This window comes from Grammomys surdaster, unplaced genomic scaffold (assembly GCF_004785775.1).
Source record: "Grammomys surdaster isolate TR1022 unplaced genomic scaffold, NIH_TR_1.0 165, whole genome shotgun sequence".
Taxonomy (NCBI): domain Eukaryota; kingdom Metazoa; phylum Chordata; class Mammalia; order Rodentia; family Muridae; genus Grammomys; species Grammomys surdaster.
The window spans coordinates 17,202,731-17,229,121 of record NW_021604613.1 but is presented as its reverse complement, the minus strand read 5'-3'; the positions used below and the strand labels follow the sequence as shown (position 1 = coordinate 17,229,121).

The 26,391-nt window shown below is 41.6% G+C and overlaps 2 protein-coding genes across 7 annotated transcripts in view; one reads left to right on the top strand and one right to left on the bottom strand.

Moving 5' to 3' along the window:
• The window catches only part of Fastkd2 (FAST kinase domains 2), a 20,718-nt gene extending 14,934 nt beyond the window's left edge, over positions 1-5,784 (bottom strand). For 3 of the 4 annotated variants that reach the window (XM_028765778.1, XM_028765781.1, XM_028765780.1), the window contains exons 1-5: positions 5,739-5,784; positions 4,178-4,999; positions 1,461-1,564; positions 722-830; positions 321-444 (exon numbers count right to left, since the gene is read on the bottom strand). In XM_028765778.1, coding sequence (XP_028621611.1) covers positions 321-444; positions 722-830; positions 1,461-1,564; positions 4,178-4,984 — 1,144 coding nt within the window. In that variant the 5' untranslated portion in view covers positions 4,985-4,999; positions 5,739-5,784. The other variant, XM_028765779.1, reaches the window with a different exon arrangement.
• A 254-nt stretch (positions 5,785-6,038) lies between these two features.
• Positions 6,039-26,391, top strand: part of Mdh1b (malate dehydrogenase 1B) — a 35,221-nt gene continuing 14,868 nt past the window's right edge. The window contains exons 1-8 of one of the 3 annotated variants that reach the window (XM_028765772.1): positions 6,039-6,158; positions 10,138-10,250; positions 14,431-14,565; positions 14,740-14,882; positions 16,139-16,635; positions 19,608-19,749; positions 24,519-24,682; positions 24,982-26,327. In XM_028765772.1, coding sequence (XP_028621605.1) covers positions 6,137-6,158; positions 10,138-10,250; positions 14,431-14,565; positions 14,740-14,882; positions 16,139-16,635; positions 19,608-19,749; positions 24,519-24,682; positions 24,982-25,082 — 1,317 coding nt within the window. In that variant the 5' untranslated portion in view covers positions 6,039-6,136 and the 3' untranslated portion in view covers positions 25,083-26,327. Of the gene's footprint in view, positions 6,159-10,137; positions 10,251-14,430; positions 14,566-14,739; positions 14,883-16,138; positions 16,636-19,607; positions 19,750-24,518; positions 24,683-24,981; positions 26,328-26,391 lie in introns of those variants that run through there. The other 2 variants (XM_028765770.1, XM_028765771.1) reach the window with 2 other exon arrangements.

Here is a 26,391-nt window from a genome sequence, read left to right as displayed (position 1 = left end):
GAAAGGCCCCCTTACCTATGACAATCTTACAGATGTGGCAGGCCCCATAGGAAAGGCCCCCCTTACCTATGACAACCTTACAGATGTGGCAGGCCCCACAGGAAAGGGCCCCCTTACCTATGACAACCTTACAGATGTGGCAGGCCCCACAGGAAAGGCCCCCTTACCTATGACAATCTTACAGATGTGGCAGGCCCCACAGGAAAGGGCCCCCTTACCTATGACAACCTTACAGATGTGGCAGGCCCCACAGGAAAGGGCCCCCTTACCTATGACAACCTTACAGATGTGGCAGGCCCCACAGGAAAGGGCCCCCTTACCTATGACAACCGTACTGCATTCATTCAGAAGGACAACAGAGCGGTGATCCATGGCAGCTAATATTTCAAACATGTGCTGGCTATTCAAGACAGAAAATTTGCCTAATTCCTTCAAGGCTTTCATCTACAGAAAAACAAACTTGCATTTAATTATTACTTGTGAAAAATGTAATGTTGGCAAAACAAGGGTGGAGCTTAAGAAAGATGATGGACATATACAGAAATTATATACAGATATGTATATAATTTACATATACCAATAGATATATATGCCTTAATTCAATTCATTTCAGCAAAGCGAAACCCAAAAACATATCCATGACTTACAAAAACCTTTTGGAAGTGACAAGTCAAAGACAGTTTTTTCAGATTTCACCCATCAGAGAAAAGCCAGGTTTTACCTCCAATTTCTTCTTAAGAGCCAATGGTGCATCTTTCCCAATACACTTCATCACTGTTTGTAAGGTGAAGATATGTTTTATGTTCCAAACTTGCTGATCAACTAGGATTCTGTCATTAGACACAAGAAATAGGACAATCCTAGAATCTCCATACCAGAAATCTGACAACTTCATTAGGTCCAGCATCTACGTGGAATATGCTAGGAATATGAAATCCACAGACATGGTCTACTTTCCCAAGATGGTGTAAGCATCTAGGAACAATCTAAATCATTCTAGTATACTTTCTTGTACATTATCATACTGTATTTATTAATGAACAAATCACACCAGATTAAAGGTATCCTCATAACTCTCACTAACCTGTGACATGACATTAGTTGTATCAATTTTATATCTTTTTAAAATAAGGCAGTGCAATGCAACCCCCATAGTACCCAAATAACTCTTCTGAACTGAGTATACATGTCAGTTCTCCCCTGACCTTATATCAGTACTAGAGTCTAAAGAAAACTAATTTCAATAGCACCCACATCTTTTTAGATCTTTTAAAAAGTACTAACTTCAGCTTTGTATCATTCAGAATTAGAATTTTAAGTTTAACAAAGTATTAATATTAACTATCACCAATGTGTACCAGTGCCTCCCAAAATAGGAACTCAACTTCCATCAAGCATTTTAATTGCCCACATAAGGGCCACAGAGAAAACCATGTGAAGAAAGTCTAAGAGGTTCTTACCGCAACCCTGCGCGAAGCGCATTCACATTCATGCATGGTTCCATAGTCACTAAAGCAGTTGACAAAATTGAAAGGCATCTCTCGTCACACTCATTGATACGCTCCTATTAAAATATAATTACAAATAAACCAAGGTGATGGCATGTATATTAGTTTCCAAAGTAAAACATCTGAACTCATACTTTCAAAAGACTAAGTACCTACCAGAACAGTAATTCACAAACTCCATAATAAACATCTATTCTGGGAAATAAGATATGTCAATTCAGTGACTTTTCCAAATAACTGACACATAATCCTTGATACACCAACACTTTCTTAAGCATCACTGGAAATCAATTTGGTACTGATTGTATTCTTTTGCTTGTGAAATAACTTGCATTAAATATCATTTTTACCCCTTTGTGGGCACTAAAACCACCATGAAGACAGCATGGTAAAATAACAGAAGAGCTACTAAAGTATATAGGTCAATCACTCCCCTTAACAATCTCTAGAAGACTGTGTCCTTACAATTTCCACATAGCCTTTCCTGAGCATCATGCTACAACTGCCCTGTGGATCTTCTTATTCACACGGCCCACTGCATTTTATTACCTACCACTATCTGGGTCTCAGTTAGGGCACTAATTTATTCCAGAAATGGCAGTGGCATTCTGGAAAGAGAACAGTAATAATACAGCTTCTCTAGTACTCTACAATTCAACCACAACCCATCACTTAAGAATAAGACAATATGTGAAGAAGCCTTTTGCTCTTGGCTAAAGTAAAGTAGCATAACTTAACCACTACGTATAAAGCTTTGAGTCAAAACTAAATGACATAATGTTTTAAGGGACTGGGGGAATAGTATCATTCCCATGAGAATTTCTGTGTGTGCGTGTGTGTGTGTGTATGCATATATCCATTTATATCCATATATATATATATATATATATATATATATATATATATATATATATATGTATACACACACACACACCCCATAACATATATACCCCATAACATCTGCTGTGAAAGGTCAGGCTACTTGACTCAAATACACTGACAGCACACTGTTCTTTGACCTCTGGCTAAATGTCTTTGCGATACTACACATATTATTGAAGCACAACCACATGCAGATTTTCTAACTTCAACTATGTTCCCAGTGAGGATGCTACCCAGATGTGAATGCCTGTCCAAAGTCTAATACAAAACTGCATCACTGTCAGTAGAAAGTAGATCCAAACAATTTCTAAATTGCCACATTAGAAAAGAATATTGTGCCTACCAAACAAACAGCTATTCTATGGCTTACAAAACCACAAAATTTAAAAGTTCTTGCTTAAGGACATATGAATCAAGTTTACATAAAAATTAAAAAGTAATATACTTATAACTCAATTCATGAATTCTAGAGAAACAAAGTGTCACAGATTATCTCCAGGAAATTAATGCATTTTAAAATACTTAATTTTTGAGTTTAAGAGTCACATGGCCAATCTAAATAAAGTAAATGATTAATTCTTCACATGCCATATAAGTGACATCAAGTAAGATTCTGATACCTTTGTTTGAAACTGAAAATGCACACTTGAGTATGTCAATCTCTGTCTTAAAATTCTTCAATAGACTATTGTGACTACTGAGCAAATACAAACTCCACTGGGCATAAAAATTAGTTTTTATGATTTTGCTACTATCTTTTTCAGCCTCAAATCTTTGCCCCTCAGTACATACACAACTACTTTCTTACCCAACCCAACTCTACCATACACACACACACACACACACACACACACACACACACCCCTCACCAGCATTCTTTACCTCAGATGCACCAACCTATTTCAGCTCCCTGAACGAGCCACACTTTTCAATTGGATGTTTGCCATGTAATGTCTGCTGCAGATACCAACCCCTTCATAATTAATCCTCACAAAATGCTAGCTGCTTCTTAGACGCTGACTTTAGTATCCTTCTCGCCATCTTATCTCCATGTTTTGAAGACCAAAACTAGGTTGGACATCCCATTACACACTCTCATAAGACTCTACATTCTTCCTCATTGCACTGAGAGCTCTATGTGTATTTTGATAACTGCACTCTTGAGAGTTCAGCACAGTGTCCACAACATAGCATGAGTCATTAATGGAATACTGGGCACCACTCCTGCAACTGCCTCCAAAGACATCTTTCAGTTTAGACTCTAAGGGTCATGATTATAAGAAAATATATGTTCTATCTTTTATACCAGATGATAAATGTGGTACCTCGTGCATAGCTGACACCCAATATATATTTAGTCTGTGAATAAAGGAATCCACTAGCTCTTAACCATGTAGCTGGTATCATTAAGTCTGTTTCCTAGTCTTAATCCTATTAATGGGATTAAGGTTATATAAAAAAAAATGCTAGTTCACCTCCCATCCACTTTCCCTTCAACTACCTAACCTTTCTCTGCAGCTCTCTTCATTTCCCCTTAACCTGAGAAAAGGTAAACAGGGTAGGCTTTCACAAATTTCCAAAGCAAAGGAAATGATCTAATGTAAGATCTCCTATAATGCATACATATAATACATACATCTCATATAATACACAATACAGAAATGCATGTTAAACCATTTATACTGCTGATAGTCTTTTAAGGAAAATATACACACCAACATCCCCTGAGCTCCTTCAAAATATGTTAGACACTGTAAAGTCACATTTAAGTCCCCTTCCTGACTTACCTGAATCGTCCTCAGCAAAGTCTGTACCATAAGAGTACTCTGAGGGATTCCAAGCTTCACAATAGCATTAAGACTCAACAGAAGGTGGTCATAGTGCAAAATCTTGGCTTCTCTCAACACCTGCTCACACAGTTGGTTAAAAGCAGGGTGAGTGAACATCAGTTTTCTCTCAAAGTGCCTCTTGTCTTCAGATATCCTTTTGGCAATTATCCACATTGCTAAGAAATAGTTACTACCAGGAAATGTAGGTGCTTTTGAAAATGTGTCTAGCACATCGCTCAGAGAGTTACACTCCTGGGCCAGCTTTTTACAATTCACAGGGGTTGGTCTCATTTTCTTGGTGATCACATCTTCACTGGAGGTATGATGAAGGTTTATTTTCATTAAATCATGATCAGATGTCCCGTCAGAGACAAAAGAATGTTTTGCATCAAAGGACAGTCTTCTAGGACAAAGTATTCTGTCAAGTTTAAAAACAGCTGCATGGCTTATGCCTTTAGTTTGAGTACAACCATCTACTGATTTTGAAATAAATATATCCTGAAAGAGGTATCTAACAGGTGGTTGCAGTCCCTCATCAAAAACATTTAGAAGATGGTTTCTTGGGTTCCACTTTGAATGAATAACTTCTGGTCTGCAAAATCTCAAAGGATATATCCTCAAAGCACTGCTTCTTGGGAGTAAAGTACTGAATTGTCTGATGTTCCATAACAAGGAATGTGCTTTTTTATTCATTTTGCTATCTACTGACACACTTTCAAATATCCAAGATGCAACACAAGTTAACTTCTTTCTAAAAAAGAGCATATGCTGTAGACTGTCCTGTAGAGGATAGGTAAATAAAAGAAATGGTAGTTATTAACTGTTGCTTAAATAAGGAAAATGCATCTAACAAGGGCTTGCATGGACACAGATGAGCCGCTAGAGCTTTACATTAAAATGGTAAAAACAGTATGCTTCATCCACTTTTATTTCATAGTTGTAAAGTACCCAGGTCAATCACATTTGTGGATAAAGTAGTTTCAATCAATCAATCAATCAATCAATCAATAAACAAATGTGGATAAATTAGCATAGATAGGTAGGTAGACAGAGATAGATAGATAGATAGATAGATAGATAGATAGATAGATAGACAGACAGACAGATAGACAACGAATTTCTCGTGTAGGTGTTAGATAAACCTTCCTCAGCTAAGGAGAACTTTGTTACTACTTCGGAGGCCTTCATTGAAAACTGTATCATTGGTGGACACTTCAACTAGATGATCTTGCCATGGCCAAAAGCAAACTGTTAAGAAAACGTACTCGGACAGGTAGGACTTGGTTAGGGACGGAATTAAAAGAGAAAAGCGATGCCCTTTCTGCTTGAAAATCCACAATCAGCCACGTGTATCAAGATCCCGAAAACCGGAGCCAGCGTCCTTCCGCAAATGGGCCGCCCAGCATCAACGCATCGCCCTAAACTTAAGACCGAGGCCACTTCTCAAACTTTTCCCCCCTAGGTAAAAAGATTAGTACGATACCGCCAACGATTCCGTTTATGCTTGCCATCCTCTCACCTTAGAACAGAACCCCGTGACTACACACAGGCGCAGCCACGACAGTTCCGCCTTTAAGCGGCGCGTCTGATGACGTTCTACGGAGTCTTTTATAAGTCAAAAAGCATAAGTTTGTGGCGGCCGTGGAAGGCCTTTTGTCGATGGAGAGGAAAACCTGCCAAAAAGAATAGTTTCTATTCTTGAATGAAGAGATAGAATCTAGAGCTGTAGGAAACCACGGAGCTTATAAAGTTTATGTGTTGTTGTTTACGGAAACTCAGTTCAAGTAATGACTTTGAACTTCTAGCCTTCTGGCGGGGCAGCCTCTTTTGAGAGCGCCTGCGCCAGTTTTAGTACGCGCCACGATTGCCGGGAAACCGTGACACCGTGGTTCCAGTTTCTAGTTCTTGCTAGAAATCATGGCCAAATTTGTGATCGCGGGTGAGTGCTTCTCCAGTAAGCCCACACAGATCGTTTCCCATGGCTTTTCGTCAGCCTTGCTAACTGGCTTCTGTTCTGCAGCCCCATCCTTTAGACGGATCACCTCAGGCTTTCTAGACATTCAGTCAAAGACGCTTGATAGTGGCGACGTGCCAAGGTCTGATGAGCAGTGGGGAAAATTCTCACCTCTGCCCTTGGCGAATTTTAATTCCCATGGGTGTACAAAACATATAAGGAATTACTTTGATCTGCTGTGATTAATGACGGACGACTGCACAGGCCTCTGCGGGGTTGGCAGGATGGGGAACATAAGGGATGGATGGGGAGAAGGAACTAACTAGAGAGGCTGTTTGTTAAAGGAACCACCTCCAGATAAAGGCAAAGACTAGAAGAGTTGTGGTCTAATGAAGGACCTTGATGTGGGAGTATGGCAGGGCCTAGGGTTAGAATTACAAAATATAAACTAGGCATTTAGTTTAAACAACAACAAAAATTAAACTAAATCTTGAACACAATTAATGAATTTAGGTAAAAATAATGTCAAAGTGTCAGTGAGTCTGCATTTTTAAAAGGCACTTTGTTATTGCAGGACAGTGTTCTAGAGGGAACAGTAGTAGAGTGTCTACCTAGGCAAGGGTTTCCCAGAGGGAGAAGTGGATAAACAGATACCTGAACAACCAGAGTTACCAAGCAGAGAAGACTCAGGAAGAAGCAGAATAATTTATCCGTGAATAATGGGGAGTAGAGCTCGAGTGTGCTTATAAGGACCATATATAGTTGTGAACAGAAATGCAAAGCACTCACGTAGTAACTTTGAACCCCTGGCTCTTCTGAAAGAGCCTGAGCTGCCTATGATGATGCAGTTACCAGGGAAGCATGAAGCCACGGTTCCAGTATCTAGATCTTGCTAGAGATATCGGTCAGACTTGATGATAATTGAGCGTAGTTGGTAAGCACACGGTTGAAATGAGTTTAGTTGGACTGGAAGAAAGGATTCGAGGAAGAGAGCATCCTGGGTGAGGACAAATGAGATGTGTTCAGTTTCTTCTGAGACATAATCAATAGTTTTGACTTTAGCAAAAGTACCTAGAAGGTTATCTATAAAGGGATAAGGCCGTGAAAGTTGTATCTTCCCTGAGTGTTATGGATACAAGAAGAGACCAGGTAGAAGGCTGGAGCTATGTAATGCAGAAACAGCTGTATTGTGGAGAATATGGATGGAGAACAGCAAATAGACTGAGGAATGATCTGAGAGACAAAATACGTTGTAGAAGATGTCTAATTCACTGAATGACTATGAGAAGTAAAGGAGAAGTTACACTCCTAAGCTATGGGTAACTGGGTAGACTGGGACTCCTTTGAAGAACTTTTATCAGAAGAATATGTTTAATAATCTACATACTCACAGCATTTTCTCTCTCTTTTTGAGACAAAGTCTCACTATGTCCCCTCGCTGATTTGAACTTGGCTATGTAGACCAGGCTGGACACAGATTCACAGATATCTACCTGTTTCTTCCTACAGAGTGCTAGAATTAAAGATATGTACCACTATACCTGTCTAATCTCAATATTCTTAAATAAGGAGATAAACACAGCTACTATAGGAGATGCAAGAATCTCCTATATTTTTTGGTAGAAGACTTAAAATAAAAAGGAACTACAAGTTATTGACAACTACAATGATTAGGCTGCTTAAAGATTTTAGTATTTTTATTAATGGCTAGACCAAGAATGAGTTTGTACCTCCAAAAGTCTCTTGGTGCCCAAGAGCAGGGGTAAGGTGTTGTTAAAGGCAAAAAAAAAAAAAACAAAAAAAAAAACACAAAGAGTGTGACTTACATCAAAGTTAGATGAGGAACAGCATATCCTTGAAACATTCATTGCTGGCAGAGCAATTATTAATTACTTCAGACATAACATGACAAATATTTTTAACTTATGTCTTCTTTAGTCATTTTAGTTTAATTATTTCGGTTAAAACATCTGGACCATGGTCAAAGCCATGGAAATCTCAAATAGGTTACCAAGAGAGACATAACCATTGTGGGGAAAGGAAGAATCATTTAAGCATACCCAAAGTGGAGTGGAACAAGATGGGATTACCTTAGTCATTTCAGAATAGAATCCAGCTTATCCTGCTGAGTGCCCATGATACATTCAGAAGGAGATGGCAGAATACAGGAAAGTGTAGGCATCTGGCTATGATATAATACCTGAGCTAGGAACACAGACTGCTCCTTGAATCCAAGTAGCTTGGCAAGAAAAATACACAGATAAGGTATGAAATTATGTGCCTTGCAGGACAGTACAATTTAATGGATTGATGAGGGAACAGAAACTTACAAAGTGCAGAAAATACTAGCCAGAGATGTAGAAGGGAAACCTGCAGAGTATTCCACCATAGAGATGCATCCAGGATTTACTCTACTGGAAATGGAAGTGGGCAACCATGATAAAAGCTACCAGGGAGAAAGAAGAGAGGATTAAAAAAAAAAATCACTCGTTGATTAAGGACCTAGTGGTCCCTAATCACCTTCTGGGAAATTGGGTGGAATGCTAGATTATAGTGAAATAATAAGTGAATAAATGTAAGAACCATGGATGGCAAGGATATGAGATGTTTAAAAGAAGTTTTAACAGAAAGGAATATCTAGAAAGCAATAGCTGGGGAGAAAAAGAAACATAGACATTTTGTTTGTTAGGAAGGAGAATCTGAAGTTTACGTGAAATGCATCTAAATATGCTCGAAAGGAGGCTCTAGAAACAGAAGTAAGAGTCTAATGGGGCAGGGAAAGTTTGCTCAGCAATGTTTCCCAGAAGACGGGAGGTGTGGGCTTCAGAGCATAACTGGTATCCTCTTCCTTTGGAAACGTCTCTGTTCTTTATTCTACCTCACCATCATCTCATTGGTGCCTGGGCAGAAGGAGCTCGGATCCAGAAAAGGCAGGTAATTGAGATCATCTCGGGTGAAGGGCTTTTACAAGCTTTTTCCCAATAAAATGGACAGGATCATTAAACGTGAGCCATAGAGTGACTCTGAAGTAATTAACGGCGGATTTGAACTAGATAGAGATGCTTCTGAGGCCTCTGTGAAGCAGAGGATGAATGTTCCACAGCAAGTACTGCACTTAGCCTGTCCTCCTAAACTGACACCCATCGCACTTCTGAGGGAGGGGGATTAACTTCCTGTGTGGTCCTCACTGCAAAAAAATGTGCATCTAACATTCTCTATAGCCACCTGCACATCAGATTGGACATCAGACGCCCTGCCAATCACATCTTTCTACATGCTCTGTGTGTTCCTATTAATGTGTTTGTCTGAATTTCTCACCCATAATTTCTCACCAATTAGGTCAGTCCAAAAATAGAAGTTGGCCTCGGATTCTTCTTTCTTCCTCATCTTCCTCACAATTCTGGACAAGTCAAATCTAAAAAGGACTATATTTCTACCCTTTACTTCACACTTTACCTTTGAATGCTATTCCTTTTAACATTAATTTATTTGTTTTTACACGGGGGAGTGCAGAGGTTAAAGGATAATCTAATAGGAGTGTATATCCTGGAGATGAAACTCAGGTCTTCAGGATTGTTGGCAAGTCCCTTTATCAGTTGAGCTATCTCAGTGGGCCCTTGAGCAGATGCTAATGAGTAGCTCACTGTTAGTATCTCATGCTTAAATAGTATGCTATAACCTCTTACGTGGTCCAGCACAGTACTAGCGGAAAGTCAATATTTAAAACATTCTCCTTTTTTCCACAAAATGTTATTGTGTAAGTTCTGATCTATAAAATATATCTTACTTTTTATTAATATAACAAACATTAGATGTTTGTGTTAAATAAGTTTATTCTATAATTTTATTATAAAATTATAGCCATGGTACATCCTCTAAGTGTATGGTTATAATGATAAGACCTTCATAACCTCATGAAATTTGTGTGTTGAAAACAAAGCACAGCTAATTTGAACTCTCCTAGGTAAAGCAAACTGCCCATACTATGCTAAGGCAGAGCTTCTGGCAGACTATTTACAAAAGAATCTTCCTGACTTTCGGATTTTTAAGATCACACAACATCCTGATGTGTGGGAGGTAAGGACTGTTAGAGTTGTTAAATGCATTTACACAAGATAAAGTTCTACTTTGGTGAAATACTTACTAGTACATCATGACAGCTTCTGAAGATGACTGGTCACATATTAATAATATTTAAATACTGGCAAAAATGAGTCCTTCCTTGTCTATAAGACATAGTTTTTGCTAATACTCAAGAGCACAAAGGAGCCTTCAATAAGTGGAATAAATGTGCTGATTCCACACCCAAGCCTACCAAGAAAGCAGGTAGTTTGTACTTCACGACTTCTAGGGTGAGATCTTACTAGAAAGTGCTCTCTGAACATCCTGAGAAGGAATGAAGGTGAAGGCAGCAGTGTTAGTTGGAGGTCCATGGGAGTCAAGCTACAATACAGTTGCATCAGAGAGGAGTCTGGAGATAATACAGGCAAAGCACGTTGGGGATCCTTTCAAAGGGATTCCACACTGAAGAAAAGTAACTGAATGTTTGTATTCCTGCATCAACCGGTCACCTGATGTAGGCTGGCCCAAAGAAGGGGGCTTAATCTTAGTCAAGAGGATTCCCTTTAGCTGAGGTCAGTCCTAGAGAGAGACTCAGCAGTTAATCCATTGGCTTCTCTACTAACCCTGGTGACTGAGGGCACAAGTGCCTTGCTTGTAAGAGGGAAGGGACCTGGGCTATTCATGAGTATCGGCTCCAGTCCACCTACTGTGCCTCTGGATCCGTGTGCTCCATTAAGGAAATTCACACCATCTGGTAAGAGCTCTTCTGGGATTCATATCAAGATCTTTCCCTGGGAAAACTCTATTAGAGGAAGGTTTGCTAATGAACCATATTCCCCATTGCACACAGTGCCCAAGCTGGCACTCATCTCTCCTCGCTACCATCCATTGCAGGCCTCCCTCTACTGCTCTAGGCCACTTGTTAGGTGTGATGTCCTAGTTCTGTGTGCTTAAGGGATGTGAGCCTCAGTTCTTTTTAAAGACTATTACACTTTCCCTTGTATGTTCAAAATTGAGCCAGAGAATCACAGATGGTGCCCAAGTGATACCCTAGATGATAAATATTTTTTACTCTGGGTAGTAGCTGTTGTACAGATTCCTGATGAGCACACCCAGTTACCCTGTCCCCAGAAACAGCTTCTTTCATTGCCTGCTGCTCTCTTATCTCACCGTGATCAGTGTCAGCTGTAGCTGAATGGTGAGACTCCTCTTATGTCCTCTACTAGAAGAACTGTCCCTCTCTAGAAATTTAAAGCCTCCCAACTCACATAGGCTAGAGAAGAGAAATCTGGGAAACCATAAATGCACCAAGAGGGCTCCTAGGAATGATGGGGAACAGGGCCTCCCTTAATTATGCCCCTTGATTCCTGAATACTAAGGAGTATATCTAATAGAAGAAAACACTGCACTGATATGTAACACAGTTTACAACTTGAAAGAGCCAGACCTTTCCTTCCATATGTCAGTCTTCCACCCCGTGTCTGCAGCTTTGCTGGCCTGCCCTGCTCCTTTATCAAGCTTGGTGTTATGTGATAAGGGCAATATATCCCCTATTGACATGCTCAGTACTGTATCTCTTTCCTAGAAAGTGATCCACTTGGTTCAAAGATATGTGCAAGGCCTAAATGGTCAGGTTAAACGTTTTGTAAGTGTGTAGGTAGGACTTCTGGTGAAAGCAGTATAACCAGAAAAGGCCATTCTCTACCCAGCACATGTTGAATTTAATCTAGACAAATCATTTTCCTTTACATTGTGGAGTGAATGCAGTGTGTCATCAGGTTTCCAGAGAGGCAAGTTGATGTCCTCAAAGGATGGTGCCATTATAAAGTGCTAGCACTGGTTGCTAGCACTGGTTTTCATTGCTGATATACTGACCATTCAGCAGAACTATCTCTGCCTTTAGGACTAGAGGCCCATTCTCTTGAATTGTCTCCTAACTCTGTCTCTTGTGAGGCTATTTGCCTATGGCTTCCCAGGTTATCCTATCTGTGGGGTCGGTTAGTATTACTCTAAAACAGATGTTCTCTGATGGGCATTTCCCCCATCCTTTGCACTTGAGTATCTTAATAGTCAAGTTGATTCCACCCATGGTTCTTTCTCCCTTTCTCCATTTCTTGTAACCTTGCTGAATAAAGTATACCTCAGGCCTCTTGAGAAAAATGTGGTTGAGTGGCAATTTATCCAGATTCCATAGTGCTATGCCCTCTAGCCTTTTTATTTTTTTATATTATTCTTTTTTCTTTTTTTTATTGGATGTTTTATTTACATTTCATATGTTGTCCCCTTACTCCATCCCCCACCCACCCAGGAACCCCCTATCCCCTCACCCCTCCTCCTTCTTCTCTGCGGATGTAACCCCTGCCTACCCCCCCACTCCCACCTCCCCACCCTCAAAATTCCCACCTCCTGGGGCGTCCAGCCTTCACGAAGTCAAGGATCTCTTCTTCCACCTATGCCCAGCAGGGCCCTCCACTCTTACTTATTCAGCTGAAGCCCTGGATCCCTCCCTAAGTGCTCCCCGGCTGGTGGTTTAGACCCTGGGAGCTGTGGTTGGTTGGTATTGTTGCTGTCCTCATGGGGCCACAAACCCTTTCAGCTCCAATGGCCTTCACTCTAACTCCTCCATTGGGAACCCCATTATCAGTTCAATGCCACTAGCCTTTTTAAATTTCTCTCTCTCTCTCTCTCTCTCTCTCTCTCTCTCTCTCTCTGTGTGTGTGTGTGTGTGTGTGTTTACTTACTAAGGTAGTTAGTTAGTTAGTTAGTTAGTTAGTTAGTTGCTTGCTTGCTTTGTGGTGGATGGGGTCTGCATGTGTTAAGACATGTGTGGAGGTCAGAGAATATCTTGTATAAGTCAATTCTTTGCTTCAACTATGAGGGTCCCAGAAATGGAGCTCAGTTTGTCAGGCTTGCTGGCAATCACTTTAACCCACTGAGTCATCTCACCAGCCCTCCACTGCCCTTTTGACCCATTTTTCCACTGTCTTCCTTGTCAGATTTGTTATTTTCATGTTATCTGACTCATCACTTTCTCCAAACTTCTGACTATCCGTCTAGTAATACAATACCACTGTATTATAGGGTCCCTATCACAGTATGCCCTACCAAATTGCAGAAGAATGTTTCACACTGATGAAGTTTCCCTGTCCATCTATATGTTCCACTCCTGGTTCAGGACTCTGAGAATTCAGTCCTATGCATATTCTCCCAGCTGCTGATAGACCATTAGCCTATTCTCCTTGTTATAGACCTTTAGGGTAGATCATGTTCTTCCTCCAGCCAAACTATGCAGTGATTAGAGGGCTCATGTTGGAAATCTCAGTCTTTTTTGCTTTGGGATGGAATAAAAATATGGACTTTTTCAGTACCAGCAAGAAATAGAGTTTACTTGTGAGATGGCCTTAGTATACATGCCTCCAGTGGTATGACTCTAGGACTCCCTAACTGTACATAGCTAATAACAAAGCTGTCCCTCACCAAGACTTAGATCTTATTATTGGAAATCTTGGTCTACCCAAACCAGGTGAGGGTAACATAAACTTTTTCTGATAAGTATGATGAGACTATCAGATGGATAATTTTTAGCTCATCAATTAAGTCTAAGTCATAGAAACCATAATCATAGATTTGAAAAGCAGTATCAAAATTTATGTGGCCGTAAAACTAGAAACAACTCATATATAATAAAAAATTGGTGTTTTTCTTTAAAATCAGCTAACTTAGAAGATATGACTTCTCCTTGTGTTAAACACATACACTCCAGCAAAGAAGCAAGTTCCTACACTTTATTTGGTCGTTGGACCTAGAGAGTATTCCTTGTCATTTATTAATTTGTTATTTATCTCGTCATTATTCTCTTTCTCTCTTTCTCTCACGTTCTTTCTTTGTTCTTTCATTTCTTTTATGAAAACAGAGTCTCACTGTGTAGCCCTGGCTGGCCTGGAACTCACAAGGATCTACCTCCCTCTGCCCCCACAGTGCTACAATTATGTATCATGAGCAATCACACTAGGTTCACTGCTACTTTCTAGTTTATACTTTTACCATTTGATGATACATGAATGTTCCATGCATGAATATACTTTTAAATGAAAACCTTTAAAAGTCATTACTTTGTTGTTTAAATCCTACAAGATCAAACAGAATTCTTGGGTAGGTTTAATAGATGACCTTTATTGGAGGCTTTTTCCCACAGGAATGGCTGGAAGATGTTTGTGAAAAGAATATGTGGGACCACAGAACCTCCCCCATTATCTGGAGAGAGCTGCTGGATCGTGGAGGCAAGGGCTTGCTTTTGGGAGGATACAATGAGTTTCTGGAACATGCCCAGGTATGGGATTGCATTGCTTATGTGTCCAAACATGCCATTCCCTTAACACTATTTTATGTTTCAAACTCTTGTTTTCTAAAACATGCTGCCATCTTCCTAGTCCATTTTCTATTCTGGCTTAGATCTAATAATGATTATAATCTCTGACATTGAGTTTTTCTTTTCTGAGTTTAGCTTTACTACGGTGTCACTTCCAACATGACAACAGAGCTGATGATGGTCATCGCTAAAGAGAACATGCAGACACATACAGAACAAGAGCTGGATAAGGAAAACATGAAAGACCTCATCAGTCCCTTGCAGGTCTGGATTGCCAGGTGGGATAGTCAAGCCCCAGGATTTATAAGCCTGAATTTTTATTTTTAGAAAGGACAATGGAATTGGATTAATTTCATGATGGAAGAATATCTAAGCAGTTTCAAAAATGTGTGTGTATGTGTATGTGTGTGTGTGTGTATATATACACACATCTGGCTTGTACATGGTTATGAGTACTTCTGTGTGTCTAGCCTCCAGCATTCATCCCCATGTGATTTATATGCATACATGTTTTGACATACAATCTAAAGCAATGCTCCTGGGTTTGTCCTCTCTGACCATTGTTCTCTCCCTCCCCGCCCCCGCCTCACCTGTTGGCTTTCCTTTATTCTTACTCCTGCACTCAGAGCTGTCTGCAACCCAGATCCCTTTGGTTTCCTCATTTTCTCCTTCTCAAGGGTGCTCTTCCTCCTCCTCCTTGTCCCCACTTGTCACTGTCTCTCCTTGCATCTCTACCCTCTCTCTTTGCTGTTCTTTCTCTCTTTGCTTCCATCCCCTCCATCTCCCTCACACTGTCCTCTTCACCGCTTGCGTATATCCTAACATATACCTGTTTTGAGGAAATATATATATACCTATGGAATACTACAAACACTGAAAAGATTCAGGATTGTACCACACATACCCATGAACCTGTCAATAATAAAGCACTGACTTGAGCATCACCACAATGCCCTTTCCAAACCCAGCAAGAGTAATATAAGTTGACAAATGCATTTTCTAATGCCCATAGTTGATCATCACTAAAATAGAAGATCGAGGTACATGCAGTTTCAAACAGAGCACACCTTTACTTATCCTAGCCATCCCAGTAAGGGTTTTTCCTTGCAAAACTGTGAGAGAAGTAATCTGTCCAAAACTAAAGGCATTCATTAGTAGATGAAGGTATAAAAGACAATGGCTAACTGAAACTTATGTCTTTGTCTTTTCATGAGAAAGTTCATAAGTAGAACAATGTGATAAGGAGCTTTTGTTTACTTAATATTTTTTGTTTTGTTTTCTGCATGTGGGAGAGCTCTTTTACTTGAAAAATCTAATAATGCACCAGTACATTTTTATTTGGTGGTATCGTCAGATGCTGAGATGGAATGGGTAGTGAGACTTCCCTGTTCTGATTTGAATTCCTAGGCACAGCTGTGCAAGTGTGAGACTGCTCATGTAAAACAGTGAACCATCTTGTAGAGCACACGCAGAATAAAATGGTTAACTGGGAAGGAATCTAACCATTTTCCATCCAACTTTTGCCTTTAAACAGTGCAGGTACATATGTGTGCTGCCACTTAATTCCCCTCTTGCTAAGTGGGGAAGTGTTTGGGATGCACACAGAGATCAGCCTGACCCTGTTTGATCAGGAGCAAAGGGAGGACTGCCTCAAAAGCATAATGATGGAAACCCAGAACTTGGCTTCGCCAGTCCTCCGCACTGTCTCCTTCTGCACTACGGTAAAGGAGGCCTTCCTGCAGGCTGAAGTCATCATCATGCTGGACGACGTTACAGATGAGGAAGTGTACAGCCTGGAGAGCTGCCTGCGAAGCAGGGTGCCACTGTGCCGCCTCTATGGTTACCTGATAGAGAAAAATGCTCACAAATCTGTCAAGGTCATCGTGGGAGGGAAAACCTTTGTGAATCTGAAAACAACTTTGCTCATGCAATATGCCCCTAGCATCGCAAGCAACATCCTTGCAGTGGCTCTGGGGGTAGAAGGCCAAGCAAAAGCAGTACTGGCCCGAAAGATGAAAACAACTTCAGCCAGTGAGTAAATGCCTATTGGTGTCTTGTGTTTTGAAACATGGGTTCGAATAGTGGAAAGAGAACGCTACATCCTCCAGGACCACACTGGATGTGTGACAATAGATTAGGAAGGATGGATGGACCCAGTGTGATCCTCCCTTATTCAAGGGATGCCACTTAGACTACCCCACCCTCCTTGCCCAGTTTTTTCCTGTACACACCTACCATGGTCCAGTTTAATTCATAAACTCAGGGCAGCAAGAAACTAGCAATAATAAGTAGTAATAACCTAAGAAACCAAGCATAGCAACATACAGTCATGAAAATGATCTACAAGTTACCCACTGATTATTTTTTGAAAATTTCCCATCATATTTTAAAGTCCAGGTCTGGGGTGGTAGGTCAATGGTAGAACTCTTGCCTAGCATGCATGAGAGCCTAGGTTCCATCTCCAATGCCGCTGCACCCTCCCTAAAATGAAAAAGTGTGCAACGGTTAATTGAGCTATGGGATAGAACGTGAAGCTGTGGATAAGGGGAAAACTGTGCCCACTTCTTTTAATCTACTCTTATGACTTTGTCCATCATTAAAAAATTAGTAAACATTTGTCGTAATAATTTTAAACCTAATATCCCATTTTCCCAAGATAATAATGCGGAAAGTAGTGTATGTTGTTTAAAAAACGCCAGGGCCATGTTAAAGCGGCTTGGCCTCCTTTCCCACTCATATGGCTCTGAACAGATTGCTGTGCCTCGCATTTACCATCAACAGCAACTCCCTCCTAGAACTGACGTGAGGAGCCAATGAGATAGTGTGGTAGTTACTTTTCTACTGTTGTGAAGAGACAACCATGACCAAGACAACTTATAAAAGTAAGGATTTAAATGGGGACTTGCTACAGTTTTGGAGGGTAAGTCCCTGACCACCATGGCAGGGAGCATGGCAGGAGGCAAATGTGTTGTTGGAGCAGTAGCTGAGGGCTTACGTCTGATCTATAAGCAAGAGGCACAGATAGGGAAGTGAGGGCACCTTTGAAACTTCAAAGCCCACTCTCAGTGGCTTTCTTCAACATCTCCTCCAACCCCCAAGGCCACACTTCCTAATCCTTCCCAAACAGTTCCACAAACTGGGTACTAAAAAAATCAAACATATGAGCCTATGAGGGCTATTCTCGTTACAACCACTACAGACAGTATTTCTACAGTGCCCATAAGAGATGCCTGATGCAAGATAAAGCTTAGAAAGAGATTAAACTTTTAAGTTTATTATATCTAATTACATTTTTGTTGTTGATCTTCCAATTGGTACATATCAGAATCATACAAAAGGAAGACTGGGTCACATTAGCATTAGCTCTTTGCATCTTTAGAGGTGGTCCTTTGTGTCCTTACAACAACATCCATGAACATGAAAAAGTACAGGCATTCTGAAACAAACGTTGGGGAGACAGCAAATGTGAGCTGACAATAGTCTAAGCCAATGCAGTACAGGATAGCAGCGAGGCTCTGTCATAGCCAGTGCTCTTATCCACCTCTTTAGAGAGACTCTCAGAATACTTCTTCCCACATACAGCTTTAGCATCTAGGTTAGTCTAACAGCCATCTTGCTATGAGAGAACAGACAAGAATTTAATCTCCAGGATGCAGATTTTAAGTAAATAGATGTGCTGGATAGCGGGTTTTTTTCCCAACTTGAGACAAGCTAAAGTTATCTGAGAGGAGGGTACTTCATCTGAGAAAATGCTTCCATAAGAGCAGTCTGTAGGCAAGCCTCAAGGATATTTCCTTAGTTAGTAGTTAATGTAGGAGGACCCAGCTTATTGTGGGTGGTGCCACCTCTGGGCTAGTGTTTCTGGGTGTTATAAGAAAATGGGTTGAGCCGTCTATAGGTAGCAAGCCAGTAAGCAGCACCCCTCCAGGGTGCTCCCGCCTCCAGGTTCCTGCCCTGATCCCCTTCAGTGATGGACTGCTATTGGAAGTGTAAGCCCAATGAAACCTTTCCACCCCAATAGCTTCGGTCGTGGTACTATCATAGCAATAGTAACCCTAACTAAACTAGTAGGTATGTGAGTAAATAAATAAAACTCTTTCTAAATTGTGTAAAACACTTCGGGAAAGCCAAGAATTGCAGAATCACATTAAACACCAATCTTTATTTTCTCTAACTCATGTTCTTTTGTTATTCTCCATAAAGATACAACCACCATGTGACTCTGTGGTTTTCTCACTCCCCGACACTCCCATCCTAGAATGTTATAGGGCATAGGGCTGGTTTGTTTCCTCCTAAACCTTGTTTCTAAAGGTACCTCCCATGAAGAATGCCATCACCATGGTTTTACAAGTGATGAAACCTGCCCTGAGAGTTGTCATTTATACATAGTTCTATTCCAGTCCAGAATCCAAAATGCTTTGTCAAAATCTAAACTGTTGAAAAGTTTTCTCTTGGGGTTGGGTTTGTGGAAACACATCTCAGTTTGTAAAATGTCAGGTGCGACCACAAGCATCCGTAAACATAGCACACTGGAGATGGAGACAGGCAGTTCTCCAGGCCTCACTGGCCAGCCAGTCCTGGTCCTTTTTTAGAAGATAAAGTGACGAGTGATGGAGGAAGACTCCCAGTGCCATTTCTAGCTTACACATGCACACTCATCCACACATGGTCATGCACTCTGTGTGTGTGTGTATGTGTGTGTGTGTGTGTATAAAAGGAAGTTAAGAGAGGCACAAAGGATACAATTTTCACTAACAATTTCTTTTGAGGCAGTTCTCTCAGTTTTCCTTGACTTACCCATCCAGCATATCGTTCACAAGGCATCACCCCATGACTACCAAGCCCCAATAATTAGCGAGGTGAACACCAGCTTTTGTACAGGTTAAAGAGCTTGGACATCATTGGTCCAACTCTAAAAAAAATACACAGACAAAGCATTGAATCTGATTACATTTTCTATTAATGAACTTTATTTCAATCATTTCTGATTCTGTTCTGCACAGGCATCAAAGATGTGATAATTTGGGGTAATATCACTGGAAATAACTATGTTGATCTGAGAAAAGCAAAAGTTTACAACTATGAGAGTGCTGTTAAAGGACCTCCTGGATATTATCACTCTGTGTTAAGCTCTATTTTTGACAGGTATGGTATATTTTCTAAGTGAAGTATACTAATATTAGGTAAATGAAATAGATGTATAATAGTTGTAAGCACCTGCCAAGCCCAGCATGGCCCTGGTGGGGACAAAGTGACTTGGTTCCTGTCCCTGGGACAGGGCCCCCTGTGTGAGCCTCTTTGAGAGTTGACAGCTGCTGTGGACATAAGGCTCATTTGTGTAATAATGTATGTAAATTCAAGTTCCTCCTAGGAACATCCTCTCTGTAATGTTAATGACCCCATGATAATCAGACAGTTTGAGTCCTGGAGGTGAAGGTGTGGCAGATGTTTTAGCAAAATGGTAAACCCTGGGACCTTCAGGACATACCTTAAGGCTATGCAAAAGAGCTCTAAATACATGAATTCAATATATATATATAATTTCTCAATGTGCAAAATATAAAGATGTAATATGAATTATAAGGGGCTTCATGAATCTAACAGAACAAGGTAACTACACTATGTGCCAGCTTGTCAGAAAGATACAAAGGCAGGCAGATTCTTGAGTTCAAGGTGATCCTAGGAAAGACCAAGATTAGGCCCAGGTGTGGTAGAAACGGTAATTTCAGGGGAGGGTCCCATCCAGTTAGGTCAACAGAGTCAGGCAGATCTCTGAATTCTTTTGCAATGTTAAAAGAAAATGTTTGCTTGCTGTTTCCTAAGAATTAAGGGACTGGGACCATGGGATGCTGATTCTTAGGATAGTCAAAAGGAAAGCTGGATGAGATGAGATAGCAAAAAATGACAGAAGTTCCTTAGAATTTTGTCTCTATCTGGGGATCTCTGGAGAGCAACCCAGCTCTTCAAGAATCTTCTTAACAGGATCTCTGACTTGGCTAGAAGATCCAGTAATCTTTTTATAGCAGGTTTTCTGACGTTGTTCAGAAAAGCCATGAGCTATCCAGAAAGCTTTTAGAATTTTCACTAGTAGAGAGCTGTCAACTCAACCAAAGAGTTTTTAAAATAGTAAGAAAAAGGTGTCTAGAGCAGAGCAGAGCAGAACACACACACACACACACACAGAGAGAGAGAGAGAGAGAGAGAGAGAGAGAGAGAGGGAGGGCAGGCTATAAGCCATCTCAGCAGAACCTAGGCCACCAGCTTGGACCCATGATTTGACTTCAAGTCCTTCTTTTCACTGTTCCCATACACCCCTTCTCTCGCAACCCCTCTCCATGCCAGGGCTGGTCCTTGGCAAGTACCATTGAAATATTTTGTAAATTTTGCATAAAAATAATGTACATTGCTTATATAAACATTTTTCTGTGCTTTCTATCGAAGAGTCAGAAAAAAGGATCCATGAATAATAGCTTGTTGGTCCCCACCCCAAAGTGATTTGTTTTAAAATTAGGGATTTTTATAATTCAGGCTATACTGAAAGTACTTTGTATATTGTTACTGAAAAGTTTTCACAAGCAGCTTGTAACAGATCACAGCAGATTAGATGGTTCCACGAGGGGAGGTTTATTCAGGAGATAGGAGGGAGAGCAGAGAGGTAGAGGAGTGAAGGCCAGCCATGACCACGTGGAGAGAGGGGGAAGGGAAGGGGGAGGGGAGAGGACAACCTGCAGGTGCGGGGTTAATGGAGCAAGAGAAAGAGGAGGAGGAAAGCAGCCCCTTTTTATAGTGGGCAGGGCTACCTGCCTGTTGCCAGGTAACTGTGGAGGTGGAGTTTAACAGATTACTAACATTCCCACGTTTTGGTTTAATTAAAAAGAAAAATTAGAAAGAGGTGATGGCGAAGCAGGAATAGGGTCGTAGTGAAATCTGGCTGCTTCCTGCTGACATTGGGGGCGACGTGTCTTTAGGGGGAACCTAGAAGAATGAGTATGGGAAATGTTTGTCCAGTCTTAGGAGAGCTGGCTGTTTTCTGTTGTCCAGGGTCTATGGAGCAAGCCATCTGAGGATAGGCCAGAAGGAACAGGTCCAGTAGAAGCAGCTGTGTGTGTGACAGGAGATGGAACATTTGGAAGTTGCTTCTTTGGAGTTGTTCTGGATGCACCTGGACTTGACAAGATGTAGGGAATAAGATTAAGAACACTTGGAGAAATATTTTTTTCCAAGATGTACATTTGAAACCCAGAGGGATCCCACCCTTTGTAATAGGTAGTGAGTGGGACTTTTACTTATCTGGATGGCATCTATTTGGTCCATGAGAGGTAGATCTGAGTGGGTTTCCTGTAGCTTATAAGTTTACAAAAGAGGTAACAGCATGAGTTAACAACACAAGCAGTCTTTCAACTGAGTTTAGGTAATGAGGTAACAGATAATATCTGTGAAAGCTTAGCTGTCAATGTAGTCAGAAGTCTGATAAAGAGTAAACAACAATCTACCAGTTATATATTATTTTTTAAAAAATGACAGAGTCCACTAGCCAACAGTTCCCATGGTTTCCATATTCTCTTGGGCGAAGTCAGTTTGGTTTCCAATCGCAGAAAACACTGGGCTTTTTTCTGTGGAATGGATACACATGACATGAGAAATGACTTACCTTGGTTTGACTTAGCTAAGTCATTTGACTCAGAGCATCCAGTCTAGCCCTCTGCATTTGTTTGTATACAATCCAGGCTGTATGTTCTGGGAGTCCAGTGTCCGTGTCTTCTGAAACCATCTTGGGTAACTGTTACAGGCTTTGGGCATTCTGTCGGCCATAAACTTAAAATATACTGTTAGCAGACTTCTGACAAGATTGAGAGCCATAAGGATTGGTTGTAACTGAATAAAAATCTATCCAGACAGGTTAGGAAACAGTCTTAAGTAACTTTAGCAGGCTGCATAGGAAGAGAAAAGCACATTTTTGTACTAGCACAGAAACAATTTGGCTAAGCTGGATTGTATGGCTGGCAGGTTGGACTATGAGCCACAGTTGCAGCAGGTGGGTCTGCTGGCGGCAGCAGGGAGGGACTTCCTGCTGACTCCCGCGGCTGTAGTGAGGAAAAGTAAGCATGTCCTGGCAAGTGGCGGAAGGCACTAACACTCACTTTACAGGTCCCAGGCGGCAGGATGTAAGGGGAAGACCCAGAGCAGAGCTAAGAACCACAGAGGGGAGGGACCAGGTGAACCGGCGGGACCGGTCGCAGAGGAGGCGAGGGGAGCTAGCTGGGCCGTAGACCCGCTAGCTTTCCAGGCAAACCGACGGAACTGAGTGTGTCCAGGCGGCCACAAATGACGAAGGAGATGAAGGGGGGAAGGTCGAGAAAGACTGGCCCTTGAAAGAGACACCTGGGGACTATGGTCGAAGCTGGTGCTCCTGAGAGAAAACAGTAAAGAAAGGCTCACCCATGGAAGAGACACACTGTGGAGTATGGTCAGAGCCGGTGCTCCTGAGGCAGAGAGACCAGTCTGTCCAGGCCTGGCCTGGGGTACTCAGCGGTGAGAAATTGTCTTGAGAGGAGAGGGGAAGTGTCCCATCCAAGGGGAGCTGTCCTAGAGATGTTCAGGGAAGGATAGGGTTCACTCTAGCTCAAGAAATCTTTCTTGGGTCCTTATGTGGGCAGTTACCTCGTGTTGTGTCCGTCCTGTCTGGTCACAGCAGCCTGAAGTCCCCGAAGTCTTCGTATTCCCGGGTTTCGGCACCAAATGAAAGGATTTCATGGCACGCAGCTTGGACAGATCACAGCAGACTAGACGGTTCCACGAGGGGAGGTTTATTCAGGAGATAGGAGGGAGAGCGGAGAGGTAGAGGAGTGGAGGCCAGCCATGACCACGTGGAGAGATGGGGGGAGGGGAGAGGACAACCTGCAGGGCAAGAGAGAGAGGAGGGGGCAAGCAGCCCCTTTTATAGTGGCCAGGGCTACCTGCCTGTTGCCAGGTAACTGTGGGGAGGAGCATACCTGGCCACTGCCAGGTAACTGTGGAGGTGGAGTTTAACAGATTACTAACAGTTATCATTATCTCTAAAGCAAGTGTACATAAAGCAAATGCTAATGTAAAGACAGGTACATAGCCAAGGAGAAAGGGAGTTGAAGCATTCGTAGGAAGAGAAGGTAAGGTGATAAGCACACCAGGTCAGAGTCCCAAGAGAGGCAGGGCTGAAAAGGAGCAAGAAGCCTGCAGGTTGAAATTCTGTCACCATCATTTATTAGTTGTGTGGCTTTAGTGAAGTTACATCAAATTTGAGCCCCACCTTCTCCAATAATAGAACGAAAATGGTGGCGTGACCTGTTCCATATAGAGTAAAAAGGAAAACAGATTCATCCAGGTAAACACTGGCATTATGATGTGCCAGAAAGAGGAGCCAGGCAGAGCCCCTCAGAAGCACTTTTACATCCCTGTCCCAGGTCCCAAGATGTAGCTTTTTCCCCCTTTGTCTTTTATTTCCTCCCCCTCTCCAGACCACGGGAATGCTATCCATGCCTAGGCGCAGTCTGTGCTGGGACTGTCTCCTGAAGCCATACTCAAACGTTCTGCTTGCAGAAGGGCAAGGTTGCAGGGATCTGAGGCATTCTCTCTCATCCAGCTGAGCTCTTCCTTGAATTTATACTCCAGACCATTAAACATATTGTCCCAAATCTCAGTGTGAACCATTCACTGTTTAATGAACATATTTAATTTTAGATGAAAGCTATGACTGGTCCCAAGAAAACATCTAAATATAATTTATTGTTTGTAATGAAAAAAATTGTGACTATAACCTTTGGGTCTCATTACTGTGTAGGTGGTGGATAAAGCTCCCTGTGTTGAGTTTTAGGACTCAGAGGACCTCCTTTCCATCCCTCTCTCTATTGTGAAACTGTTTGTTTCTTTTCATGCAGAGAGTGGATAACAAAAGAATTTGTGCAGACACTTCAAAACTTAAGCAACACTGGAAAGCAATTTGGAGGCATTTTGGCTGCACACAGCATAGCCACCACCCTCAAGTACTGGTACTACGGCTCGCCACCTGGAGAGATCGTTTCCTTGGGTGTAATGAGCGAAGGTGCCGATTCCTATCTTGTAAACCCCTATTTAGATCACAGCTTGACCTATAAGTTTCGTTGATTTCAACGGTGCCATAATGCATGCATGCATGCATGCATTCTTTCAGTTGTCCATTCAAAAATTCAGCAATATTTATTGTGAATGTACTAGAAAGAAAGACAAGAGATTACACAGGCTTCACACTTCAGAAATGTCCAGCAGAGTGAAGGAGAGCCAGATCTCTCCTAGTTGTCTTATAATGCGTTCTCACTGTGTCCAGCTGAGAAAGAAAAAAAAAAACAAATCCATTCACTGCAGGGAGCAGGAGGAGTCAAAGTAGGCTTTGTGGAGAGAAGGCATTGTCAGAAGTCTCCAAGTGTTTGCTGTTGACCTGGAGGGCCCACGTGGGAGAGCACTGAACACCAAGAGCAAAGACTCAGAGACAGGATCTGAATGTGCAAGGAGACCTAGGCTTCAGGAGAGCAGGTAACATAGGCAACGTAGAAAGACTGCTGCCTGTCAGCAAACACTGCGGAGGTGTGATGTAAACTAAAGAGTATGCACAAGTCTTCCAGCATCCTTAGAATCCAGGGAAAGAGAGTGGCTGCTGTTACATCCTCTGTATGTTCAGCCACAAGCATTTGGCTTTTGTCTTGTTCACTCCCTGATCTTCAGGCCTGGGACTCTCTGCTGAGTTCTGTCCTTGGTTGGTTAGCAACATGGCCATGTGAATGGCGTGCTCTCAACCCAGTGTACAGCAGCCTGAACCAATCAGATCCACCTCTGGCATCCCTTATTTAACAACAGTGTCACCATTTCCTCCTTGTTCCAATTTCAGTGCACCTCAGAGACATCTTCAAACAATCCACAGTGTGAGAATTAACCTCTGTCTGTCTTCTATGTCCACACAGCATTCTGTTCCTCTCTCAGACAGAATACTCTTAACCGGCCTTTTTAGATGCATCTATTAGAATATGTGCACCGAGGACAGGGCTTCCTGTGTGTCACCTTCTACATCTTCACGGGAGAAGTATCTTTTGTGACTGTACAGTTGAAATAATTATTATTATGACAATTACAAAATACAATCACAAAATGTTATTACAATAATAACAATGATTAGATAAGCACTCATAATTCTATCCCCATAAAGCACACTCTCTGCAGATGAGATTCAGGCAGCTTGAACAGTCTGGGAGGCTTTATGGTGAACAGACTGTTAGTATGGCTTCTTCAGTGCACCTAGGGTTTTGTTGACAGAGAGACAGACTAGATAAGACACAGGGCCAAAGGACAAGCTTTGCAGTGGTGGAAGTGAGATTTCAGAGCTGTTACCACAAAGCCACCCTAGACTGCTGGGATCGACATGTACTATGGAAGACCACAGTACTACTGACTTTGTGCTCCTTCGTTATAATGGCATTTCGATATCTTTAGGCTTGCAAAACTACCTGTTCCCACTATGCATATGACACCATGGCACACCCAATAAACTATATCTAAAGACAAAAAAGGAAGGTAAACCTACTTCTGAGAAAGTTCTGACATATTCCTATAATTTTACACATTTTTCTCTGCCTGAACTCATGAATAATATCCCCCTCCTTCAAAGTCTGTCTATGAAATGACTAAACAAGATGACAGCAGTATGATTCTCTTGAAAAGCTTACATCCACCCTTAAGTGTTACAGAAGCCCTTTACTTAATAAACCCTGCTTTAGAAAACCC